The 12,611-nt window shown below is 47.2% G+C and overlaps 1 protein-coding gene across 1 annotated transcript in view; it reads left to right on the forward strand.

The window, feature by feature from the left end:
• The first annotated feature begins 1,526 nt into the window (after positions 1 to 1,526).
• LOC134585670 (elongin-A-like) overlaps positions 1,527 to 12,611 on the forward strand; it is a 113,384-nt gene continuing 102,299 nt past the window's right edge. The window contains exon 1 of the mRNA XM_063441124.1: positions 1,527 to 1,598. Within this exon, the coding sequence (XP_063297194.1) occupies positions 1,539 to 1,598 (60 nt within the window). The 5' untranslated portion in view covers positions 1,527 to 1,538. The remainder of the gene's footprint in view (positions 1,599 to 12,611) is intronic.

Genomic DNA, 12,611 nt, shown 5'->3' on the forward strand with positions numbered 1-12,611 from the left:
GGTCTAGGGGCTGCAGAGACTCTGTGTGTGTGTGTGTGTGTGTCTGTCTAGGGTCCTAGTGAGAGAGAGAGTGCACGTGTGTATTTGTCTATGGCAGGAGTGTTTCTACTGGGTGTAGTGTGTGTATAGGGCCTGTAGTGTGAGTGTGTGTATAGGGGCTGTAGTGTGTGTGTCTAGGCACTGTAGTGCATGTGTTTAGGGTCTGTAGTATGTGTCTAGAGGCTGTAGAGAGTGTTTGTGTGTCATGAGGGTGTAGTGTATGTATTTTTCTGTGAGGTGTAGTTTGTGTCTTCCTGCTTACAACACATGACATGTAAGAACTGACTGTTCACTTGCTGCCTAATACATTCCACTCCTTGACAGTTGCCATTGTATCAATATAAGCAATGTTATTCACTTCACCTGTCAGAGGTGTTCTGTTGTGGCTGATCAGTGTACACCCCATTCACACAGACCTACACCATTCTAAAATACTCCTTTATCCAAGTAATGACCACATGCTGACGGGGAAGAAAGAAGGAGTAAGGTAAGAAATATAATGACTGTATGCCTGTAGATATGTGCCTGTAACTGTGTCTGACTCTGTGTGATGCTGCATGCATGCCTGTGATTATGTGTGTGATAGTGCATCTGGGACAGTGTGTGACCCTGTGACTATGTGCCTGGAGCTATGTGTGTGACTGTATGTGTGCCTGCAACTGTTAATATTTATGTGCCTGTGATGTCACTTCCCATTCTTGCCCCTCCTCCTCACACACAGAGTGCTACCCAGGGAAGATGACAAACACTGTCCACAATTGTGAGCAGTGGGCTTAACCCCAGGCTAAGAAAAAAATTGCATAAACAACTTACTGGTCAAGGCCCCATATATGTGTATGGATTGCACCTCTCTAATGGCGGCCCTGTATACACCAACATCACTTAACTGAGCTAAACTTGTTTTCGTGCTTCGAGTGTCCCTTTAATAAAAAAATAGATATAACATAATTTGCTATTGTTTCAAAAACGGAAATCTTTCTAATATAAATTTTTTTTGTTTTACAGAGTAATGACCTCATTCTAATTAAGATTTAGTCTTTTGGGATTTGAAGCTAGTGGGCTTAACTAAATAGAAAATAGATGCAAGAAAATAAATGCATGTTATAGCCTGTACCCACTTTCTTCCACTTTAACTGATACTTAACATCACATTATAATATTGACATTTAAAACGTATTTAGTTTCTGTAGAACAATGAAAGTGCAGTTGCTGCTTTTTGTTTTCACAAGTTTACCTTTAGTTGACTTACAAATCATCTACATTTTCCCCAATACCATTCAAAATATAAGCATGGTATATACATACTAGGTATTTTACTTGGGAGTCAACAGATTGGAACGTTCTCTATGACGGATAATCACGTTTCCACGGAAACCAGAGGTAAATTCTACTCCCTGGCGCTACGTGTGGCCGGTTTAGTAAATGTTATTTAAGGCTCAGCTGTGTCAAGCTAAGGGCCGGGTGTATACAGATCCCCTGCAAGTATGGACTCACGGAGTATGGTGCTGAGAGTGCAGCAGCTGAAAGATCGCCTGGGTCATACTCAGGATCCTAAAAAGGTACTGGCGCTATAAAGCCCATTCAAAGTGCGTTTAGTACCTAGGCATTTATTGGAGGAAAAAAGTATATACAAGTATAAGATTTTTAATGGATACTTATTTCCTATTTTTTCTGTATTAAACAAGTCTTGCTTGATTGTTGCAGTTTGTCATGTTTCGAAGTTGTGCCGCTTTGGGACAGGTGTGCAGGGAGGTGCAGTGATGGGGGCTGGAGACTGGACATAGTATCTAACAGCACCCTTTCAGCCCCGTAGTCTAAAGATAGAAAGCCCATGTGGCACTGTTTACTTGTTTTTGATGTGAATTGTTCATTGCAGGATTTTATTACACTTAACTACATTTATGAATACTCTAGGTTTTTATTTTAAACTAGTATATGATAACCTTAAGGCTTTTTTCCCCCAAATCAATCCTGAGAGATATATATCTTATAGGTGTTCTCAATTATAGGGGTGGGACAATAAAGTTTCTTTTTTTTTTTTGTCATTATTGTGCCTTTGCCATTGGTGTTTCAAGCATTAAGGCTAATTAGACTTAACTGTGCAGTTTCACATGAGTAGGTAACCATTGAAGACATGCAACATACTCTTAATTGTATGCCTTGATTGGCCTTGCAGGTCTTATATAGTTGAATATTATCCGGCTATAGCTATGTTTTACATTTTTATAAAATATTTAGCAAGCTACATCACAATCAAGTTTAGACTAGATAAATCCAGAGCAAACAATACAAACTAATAGGAGCAATAGAAACCTTGTAATCTTTGCTGACAGTCAGGTTCAAATGTCCATCTTAGAACAATGACCGGGAACCAAGATGGAGGCACCTAATTGAAAAATAAAGGATGGATTTCTACTTTTAATTTTATTTACACCTCACAAATACATCTAAATTAAAAACTGGAACACGTAAATAAAATGTTTAGGAGCGACAGTTCATCTTTAATTTGTAACCTAACCCAACACTGTAAATTCTATTTAACATGTCTTTTATTTAGGTCTGTTCAGTTTTTGTTTATATTACTTGTGAATGTCCTGCTTTATAGGCAAGATTGGAAATCTTTTATCCCTAGGCCAAACTAACAGGTGATTTTGTTTATTTAATAATAAAAGTGTAACGTGTTTTGGTGAAATCTTGGTTATCTTATAAGCACTTCTAATCATAAGTATTTTAATTGTATATTTATTAAAGCAGACATTTTAATTCCTCTTAAAGGAATCCCACATTTCTAATGTGATCCAGTTCCAATTTCAATGCACTGAAAGTTATCTGAACCATGAAAGTATCAAAACTGGGAATTTACAGATAAACTTCGAAAGCACTTATTCTATATAGCATTTATATACAGGAGAAAATCTGTTCATCGCTTTTCTTTGGGATTTGAAGTGGTCATGGTGGTAGGAGTCTGCATGTGCAGTCTTTGTGCTTGAAACACTGCACCTATTGAGATATTGGCACTTGTGTGCAAGGGGCTAGTTACACCCCCGGCACACGTGACTTATGCAACCTGTCAATTCTGTATATATTTTACATCTGTCGGCAGCTCGCGATGGTGGCAGACGTAACCCACGTCCCTTGCAGGCAGCCTGCATTGGGAAGCATGAATGTCCACTTCCCCATAATAACACAATTTGTATGCCGCTCTAACCACTTCCTGACTCCCTGCTTATCTTTCAATTTGTTTTCCCCCAATTTTATTTTCGCTCTTTTGACTGTCCCAACCCTTCACTCACTGGCGCAGAGTGCGTGCATGCTCTCTGAGCTTGCAAAATGGTCCAATCACTGGCTTTATGAGAAACATGTGATTGGACTGCACCACAGCAGGCGTGATGTCATGAGGGGACGTAGAAACCAGCAGCAGGTTTTTTTTTTTTTTTTTTGCATTTAACATGGTGGGAAGACCTAATAGTAATGTCAGTAGGGCATTTTAGTTTTTTAAAAAATGCTTAAGAGTTACAGGAGCCCTTTAAATATTTAAGTCAGCCAGGCTAACAGACATTTTGTTCCCCTGAATCCTTCTTGTTTCCATACTTAGAGATCCTATAGTGCCAGGAAAACAAAGCAGTTTTCCTGGCACTAAAGGGTTAATAGGTCCCCCCTCCCGCAGGGCTGAAAAGGTCAAAACCCCTTAAAGGGACTCTCCAGTGCCAAGAAAACAAACAGTTTTCCTGGCACTGCAGGTCTCCTCTCCCTCCCACCCCCCATCCCAAGTTGCTGAAGGGGTTAAAACCCCTTCAGTCACTTACGGTTCAGGGTCCGCCCACGCTGCTCCCCCGCCGACGTCATCCGGCGGGAGAGACCTATTGTGCATGCGTGGCCGCCAGCGGGGATACCTAATGCGCATGCGCGGCAATCCTGCGCACGTGCATTAGACCTCCCTATAGGAAAGCATTAAAAAATGCTTTCCTATGGGGATTTCAGCGACGCTTGAGGTCCTCACATAGCGCGAGGATGTCCAGCGATGCTATAGCACACAAAATGTGTGCTATAAACCTGGAAGTGCCCTCTAGTGGCTGTCTAAAAGACAGCCACTAGAGGAGGAGTTAACCCTGCAAGGTAAATATTGCAGTTTATGAAAACCTAGATTTCCAACTATATATTACAAAAAATTGTTGCGGATTCAATCTCCTCAAATAAAATAGTCGGCAAAATTGTTCTGTTTGCAACAATGTTCTATATATCTGTAAAATCTGCTTAGGGTGATTTTTGGGGAAAACGAAAATTAAAATGCTATAGGTGTGCTATTGACCAAAACCCCCTTGCAGAACTTTAATGTCATGTCAGGTGGAGTTGTATACAATCAGTGCTTTTTCGGGTTAATTATTTGGCAATGAAATGTCAACCTCAAATTCATTTCCACCCTACTTGATTTTTCAAGTAAGAGACAGGTAGCCTAATGTTAAATACATTCGGAAATACTAAAACATGTCCGGAGTGAAGTTAGAGATTTAAAATATTGAAACCGTTTCTAAATGCTGACTGAATCAAAGTAAATTCCTATTCTCTACCTCGTTCCCTGGCCTTGGCTCTGGTTTAATCAAACTCATTAACCTTGTGACTTGTACATGCACTCAGCTAACTTTGTGTTAGTTCATCAGAGGGAAAAAGGGGGCATTTAAATACCCAACAAAGTGTCCTGATTTGTCATCAACGTTGCCATTCAATCTGACTATGCAATATGCTGGAAAGTGGACACCTTGATACTGGAAATATGTCATCTAACATGTTAGGTCAGATAGGTGACGTAGAATTTTGTAATGGATAATAGCCAAAAGTATTTTTGGACCAAACTGCAACTGGGCTGACTTTGGCCCAATCAGGCGTTTGGCAGAATTCCCAAATTCTGAGCCGAAATATATCCAGTTTGCAGGTTAACAAGACAAACATTGGCAATACTATAGCATGCACTGAAGAGCTCAGTGCCTTCAAAGATGGCACGGTCAAAGGATGATACATTTGCCACAAGTCAGCTTGTGAAATTTATTCTCTACTAAATGTGCCCATGGATAATCACATAATGGGGGTGCTAATTGTTATTGTGTGGTCCTCAAAAAACCCCCAAAAAACTGTTGCATTACTCAGTAGAGTAAAAAGATGTCGCTGGAAGCAATATAAGCACAAGAACTGTACATCAGGAGCTTCATGATTTCCATAACTGACCAGCTCTATTCAAGTCTAACTTCAGCCTCTGCAATATCAAGATTCTACTTGTGTGTTGTTTGGCAGAGCTTGCGCCAAGCTAGCAGATTGACTTGTACCGGACTCCAAATTATACCATCTCTAAAAGCGTTAATCATTTCCCTGTCCTCTCCACACCTTTACAGCTCTGAGAGCTCATCCTGCAATCTTTGGGAGACCAGGGCAGGTGCAACCTCTCCAGCAGGACGTCAATCTCATGGAACTCTACTTTGGCCTGATCCAAGGTGGCTGACCGGTTAAAACACCCAGAGGATTGCTTTTTGGAGGGGAAGTAGGTACAAGGACATCCTACAGTTGCTCACTTTGAGCCAGAAGGAGCCCTTTTTTCATGAGCCAGGGACAAGCATTTTTGGAAACTGGCACTTGGCTTAGGCAGACCTAAACTCTGCTCCTGATCAGAATGCAGCCTTCCCCGGTCAAATTTCAATTGATTTCTCAGGTTAGGTATATCCGATCAGGGCACTTTTTGGACTCATTGTTTGGGAGAGTGGACACTTTCTGGATGCCTAAATTGTGAATAGAAGTTTAATAAGTGTTATTTTTCATTTTTTTTTATACAGCGTCCTGATATCAGCATTATATAATCAAATTATCCACTGGACAAAGGCGTCGGGCCTGTAACCCATTGTTCAAGTTAATGACCCTGTGTTATTGTCCTTGTAAATGGTCCGTCACACGGTGTGAAGCTGGAAACGTTCTCTAGAATGATGAATCCTGCTTTACTATCTAGTAACCTGATAGCAGAACCTGGGTGTAGCGATGCCAGAGGAAAACTACCTACCAGAAAGCATAGCTTCTACTGTGAAGTTTGGTGAAAGAAGAATAGTAATCTAGATTTGTTTTTTCAGGGAATGGGTTAAGCCACTTGGTTACGGTGAAGTGGTCCTTTTAATAGCCCAGGATTCATATACCTTTTTAGAAAACTGTATGCTTCCAACTTGGTGTCAACACTTTGGGGGAAGGTCGTATACTCTTCCACCAAGAATGTACACAATGTGAGGTCCATGAAGACATTGTTTGAGTTTGGTGTGTAGGAACTAGAGTGCTCTGCACAGAGTTCTGAACTTTGAATCCTAACCTGTACTTTTAATTAGTGGATTTGGAGCAAAACCTTCTGATCGAAAATGTTGATGAAAGCATCTATATGAGTGGTGTCTAACTCATTCTAATTTTTTTTATTTTTATTTTTGTTCCACTCTATGGCACAGAGATCAATGATTTTTGCCAATCTCAAAACTTGAGATTAAGTGATATGGGTGCCTATAGAGTTCCTTTAATGCTCATGCTTCTGGAATGGATTTCCAACAATATATAGTCATATAGGTGTGATGGACCCGTTTCTGGTACCCACATACTTTTGCCATAGAATGCATGCTGCCCTAGTCATTAAAAACTTAACATTGCGAAGGACATAGATAATTGCAGAGTTGTGGGCTAGGTAGGGATAACTTGTTTGTAGTTTAAAGAGAGAACTGTGGGAGTAGGTTAGGGAGACGCTTCTAATGTGGCATAGGGGGACATGTAAAAAGGGTTTATAAAAAAAAAGTGATGTACAATATCCACAAGCCTGTAGAAACTGTACTTTACAGTCATCTGGGGGGGGGGGGGGGGGGGCTTTAATCAAAGTTCAGTTCAGTGCTCCGTTAACCTTTAGGAGTGGCTGAACATAGCAGAAATTGAACTTCACAATGGTGCGTTTAAAAAAACAAAACAAAACAAAAACCATAGGTAATCATAACTTAAGGGACATTATAGTCACCCAAACCACTTCAGCTTATTGAAGTGGTCTGGCTACACTGGCCCTATTGCATTTAGTGCAGCACTAACATTACATTGCAGCACTAAGTATGCTTCCAGTGGCTATATCCCAGACAGTGACTGGAGGCGATTTCTGTCTGTTAAGACTTTTGGACATTCAGCGTCCACTATTTCTCCATAGGAAAGCATTTAACAGTCCTTTGCTATGGGGAGGTCTACTAAAGCAAACACGGCACCAGCCGTGCATGCGCATTAGCACCTAATTGTCAGAGAAGGCAATCCGTGACCCTGCGCCGAAGGACATCAGTGCTGGGTTCAGGTAAGTAAATAAAGTGTTTTTAATCCTTTAAAGACCATTATGAGGGGGAAAGAAGGGGGGAGGAGGGAGGGAGAGGGAAAGAGCTTTGTATTCCTGGCACTGTAGTATCCCTTTAAATTAGCCCTTACATGCACATGTGCACACACAGAAACACCAGCATGCACATAGAGATGTTCTGATACAGATTAAATGGTTACTCTACCCAAAAACAGTGTTTAAAAGGACCACTATAGGCACCCAGACCACTTCAGCTCAATGAAGTGGTCTGGGTGCCAGGTACCTCTAGTTTTAACCATGCAGTTAAACATGGCAGTTTCAGAGAAACTGCCATGTTTACACTGAGAATCAATCCAGCCTCTAGTGCAGGGCCAGTGCAAGGATTTTTGCCGTCCAAGGCAAAATACAAATTTGCCGCCCCTCCTCCCCCCATGTGACATCACAATGCCCCACCCATATGATCTGCCATATTAACTAATGCCAGTGCTGCACACAGTGTGTGTTTACATTAAAAAGCCTGCAGGTACAGGCTATAGACACTGGAACCACTTCATTAAGCTGCAGTGGTTATGGGGACTATAGTGTTCCTTTAATGTGAGGTAAATTAGAGATTAGTGTCACTAAAAATATACTAGATTGTCTACTTACAATCAGATAAAGATGGTGATGGGCTCTGGCTGCAGTTTGGCTCCACTGGTCTGGTGTAGAACAGGATCTCTGGAGGCTGTTTGTAACTGTGGTCACAAAATTCCATGTTATGGGAGAACAGGAAGCAGATCCATTTTTGGGGGCCCCTTACACAGCTAAAGGTCTGAGCCCCAGGGCCTGATGGTGAGTGCCCATAAGGCCCACCCATAAGTCCACCTATATGTTCCACCCATGAGTTCGCTCACAGGGAGTGGAGTGTGTAGGGGATGTGTTGTGTGTTGTAGAGGATTTAATGTGTGTGCTTATGAAATGTAGTGTATAGGGATACCAGTTTTTGTGTGTGTGTGTGTGTGATGCGTTGTTTGAATCTGTGTTTGTATGCATAAGGGATGCAAGGTGTGTGCATTGAGTGTGTGTGTAAGAAATGCATTGTTTCTGTGTGCATGTAAGAGAAGCATTGTGTGTGTTTGCATGTGTGTGTATGGGATGCATTGTGTGTTTCTGTGTGTGTGCAAAGAATGCATTGTCTTTGTGTGTAATAGATGCATTGTGTGTTTCTCTGTGTGTAGGGATGCATTGTGTGTTTCTGTGTATGTATAGGGATGCATTGTGTGTGTGCGCGTAGTGTGAAAGTGTCCCCTGTCCTATAGAGCTCTCCCCTGCCCCTTAGTGGTCTCTCCTCACTCCCCCCCCCCCCCTGTGTTCTTCTCACTCCCCCCCTCCCTGTGTTCTTCTCACTCCCCCCTCCCTGTGTTCTTCTCACTCCCCCCTCCCTGTGTTCTTCTCACTCCCCCCTCCCTGTGTTCTTCTCACTCCCCCCTCCCTGTGTTCTTCTCACTCCCCCCTCCCTGTGTTCTTCTCACTCCCCCCTCCCTGTGTTCTTCTCACTCCCCCCTCCCTGTGTTCTTCTCACTCCCCCCTCCCTGTGTTCTTCTCACTCCCCCCTCCCTGTGTTCTTCTCACTCCCCCCTCCCTGTGTTCTTCTCACTCCCCCCTCCCTGTGTTCTTCTCACTCCCCCCTCCCTGTGTTCTTCTCACTCCCCCTCCCTGTGTTCTTCTCACTCCCCCTCCATGTGTTCTTCTCACTCCCCCCTCCCTGTGTTCTTCTCACTCCCCCCTCCCTGTGTTCTTCTCACTCCCCCTCCCTGTGTTCTTCTCACTCCCCCCTCCCTGTGTTCTTCTCACTCCCCCCTCCCTGTGTTCTTCTCACTCCCCCCTCCCTGTGTTCTTCTCACTCCCCCCTCCCTGTGTTCTTCTCACTCCCCCCTCCCTGTGTTCTTCTCACTCCCCCCTCCCTGTGTTCTTCTCACTCCCCCCTCCCTGTGTTCTTCTCACTCCCCCCTCCCTGTGTTCTTCTCACTCCCCCCTCCCTGTGTTCTTCTCACTCCCCCCTCCCTGTGTTCTTCTCACTCCCCCCTCCCTGTGTTCTTCTCACTCCCCCCTCCCTGTGTTCTTCTCACTCCCCCCTCCCTGTGTTCTTCTCACTCCCCCCTCCCTGTGTTCTTCTCACTCCCCCTCCCTGTGTTCTTCTCACTCCCCCTCCCTGTGTTCTTCTCACTCCCCCCTCCCTGTGTTCTTCTCACTCCCCCCTCCCTGTGTTCTTCTCACTCCCCCCTCCCTGTGTTCTTCTCACTCCCCCCTCCCTGTGTTCTTCTTACTCCCCCTGATCCCCCTTCTTCTTACTCCCCCTGATCCCCCTTCTTCTTACTCCCCCTGATCCCCCTTCTTCTTACTCCCCCTGATCCCCCTTCTTCTTACTCCCCCTGATCCCCCTTCTTCTTACTCCCCCTGATCCCCCTTCTTCTTACTCCCCCTGATCCCCCTTCTTCTTACTCCCCCTGATCCCCCTTCTTCTTACTCCCCCTGATCCCCCATCTTCTTACTCCCCCTGATCCCCCTTCTTCTTACTCCCCCTGATCCCCCATCTTCTCACTCCCCCCTCCCTGTGTTCCTCTCACTCCCCCCTCCCTGTGTTCCTCTCACTCCCCCCTCCCTGTGTTCTTCTCACTTCCCCCTCCCTTTGTTCTTCTCACTCCCCCCTCCCTGTGTTCTTCTCACTCCCCCCCTCCCTGTGTTCTTCTCACTCCCCCCTCCCTGTGTTCTTCTCCCCCCTCTCCCTGTGTTCTTCTCACTCCCCCCTCCCTGTGTTCTTCTCACTCCCCCCTCCCTGTGTTCTTCTCACTCCCCCCTCCCTGTGTTCTTCTCACTCCCCCCTCCCTGTGTTCTTCTCACTCCCCCCCTCCCTGTGTTCTTCTCACTCCCCCCTCCCTGTGTTCTTCTCACTCCCCCCCTCCCTGTGTTCTTCTCACTCCCCCCCTCCCTGTGTTCTTCTCACTCCCCCCCTCCCTGTGTTCTTCTCACTACCCCCCTCCCTGTGTTCTTCTCACTCCCCCCCTCCCTGTGTTCTTCTCACTCCCCCCCTCCCTGTGTTCTTCTCACTCCCCCCCTCCCTGTGTTCTTCTCACTCCCCCCCTCCCTGTGTTCTTCTCACTCCCCCCCTCCCTGTGTTCTTCTCACTCCCCCCCCTCCCTGTGTTCTTCTCACTCCCCCCCTCCCTGTGTTCTTCTCACTCCCCCCCTCCCTGTGTTCTTCTCACTCCCCCCTCCCTGTGTTCTTCTCACTCCCCCCCCTGTGTTCTTCTCACTCCCCCCTCCCTGTGTTCTTCTCACTCCCCCCTCCCTGTGTTCTTCTCACTCCCCCCTCCCTGTGTTCTTCTCACTCCCCCCTCCCTGTGTTCTTCCCACTCCCCCCTCCCTGTGTTCTTCTCACTCCCCCTCCCTGTGTTCTTCTCACTCCCCCCTCCCTGTGTTCTTCTCACTCCCCCCTCCCTTTGTTCTTCTCACTCCCCCCTCCCTTTGTTCTTCTCACTCCCCCCTCCCTGTGTTCTTCTCACTCCCCCCTCCCTGTGTTCTTCTCACTCCCCCCCTCCCTGTGTTCTTCTCACTCCCCCCTCCCTGTGTTCTTCTCACTCCCCCCTCCCTGTGTTCTTCTCACTCCCCCCTCCCTGTGTTCTTCTCACTCCCCCCTCCCTGTGTTCTTCTCACTCCCCCTCCCTGTGTTCTTCTCACTCCCCCCCTCCCTGTGTTCTTCTCACTCCCCCCCTCCCTGTGTTCTTCTCACTCCCCCCCTCCCTGTGTTCTTCTCACTCCCCCCCTCCCTGTGTTCTTCTCACTCCCCCCCTCCATGTGTTCTTCTCACTCCCCCCCTCCCTGTGTTCTTCTCACTCCCCCCCTCCCTGTGTTCTTCTCACTCCCCCCCTCCCTGTGTTCTTCTCACTCCCCCCCCCATGTGTTCTTCTCACTCCCCCCCTCCCTGTGTTCTTCTCACTCCCCCCCCTCCCTGTGTTCTTCTCACTCCCCCCCCTCCCTGTGTTCTTCTCACTCCCCCCTCCCTGTGTTCTTCTCACTCCCCCCTCCCTGTGTTCTTCTCACTCCCCCCCCCTGTGTTCTTCTCACTCCCCCCCCTCCCTGTGTTCTTCTCACTCCCCCCCTCCCTGTGTTCTTCTCACTCCCCCCTCCCTGTGTTCTTCTCACTCCCCCCCTCCCTGTGTTCTTCTCACTCCCCCCCCTCCCTGTGTTCTTCTCACTCCCCCCTCCCTGTGTTCTTCTCACTCCCCCCTCCCTGTGTTCTTCTCACTCCCCCCTCCCTGTGTTCTTCTCACTCCCCCCCTCCCTGTGTTCTTCTCACTCCCCCCCTCCCTGTGTTCTTCTCACTCCCCCCCTCCCTGTGTTCTTCTCACTCCCCCCCTCCCTGTGTTCTTCTCACTCCCCCCTCCCTGTGTTCTTCTCACTCCCCCCTCCCTGTGTTCTTCTCACTCCCCCCTCCCTGTGTTCTTCTTACTCCCCCTGATCCCCCTTCTTCTTACTCCCCCTGATCCCCCTTCTTCTTACTCCCCCTGATCCCCCTTCTTCTTACTCCCCCTGATCCCCCATCTTCTCACTCCCCCCTCCCTGTGTTCTTCTCACTCCCCCCTCCCTGTGTTCTTCTCACTTCCCCCTCCCTTTGTTCTTTTCACTCCCACCTCCCTTTGTTCTTCTCACTCCCCCTCCCTTTGTTCTTCTCACTCCCCCCTCCCTTTGTTCTTCTCACTCCCCCCTCCCTGTGTTCTTCTCCCCCCCTCCCTGTGTTCTTCTCCCCCCCTCCCTGTGTTCTTCTCCCCCCCTCCCTGTGTTCTTCTCCCCCCCTCCCTGTGTTCTTCTCCCCCCTCCCTGTGTTCTTCTCCCCCCCTCCCTGTGTTCTTCTCACTCCCCCCCTCCCTGTGTTCTTCTCACTCCCCCCCTCCCTGTGTTCTTCTCACTCCCCCCCTCCCTGTGTTCTTCTCACTCCCCCCCTCCCTGTGTTCTTCTCACTCCCCCCCTCCCTGTGTTCTTCTCACTCCCCCCCTCCCTGTGTTCTTCTCACTCCCCCCCTCCCTGTGTTCTTCTCACTCCCCCCCTCCCTGTGTTCTTCTCACTCCCCCCCTCCCTGTGTTCTTCTCACTCCCCCCCTCCCTGTGTTCTTCTCACTCCCCCCCTCCCTGTGTTCTTCTCACTCCCCCCCTCCCTGTGTTCTTCTCACTCCCCCCCTCCCTGTGTTCTTCTCACTCCCCCCC

This window comes from Pelobates fuscus, chromosome 2 (genome assembly GCF_036172605.1).
Source record: "Pelobates fuscus isolate aPelFus1 chromosome 2, aPelFus1.pri, whole genome shotgun sequence".
In the NCBI taxonomy this organism is placed as follows: domain Eukaryota; kingdom Metazoa; phylum Chordata; class Amphibia; order Anura; family Pelobatidae; genus Pelobates; species Pelobates fuscus.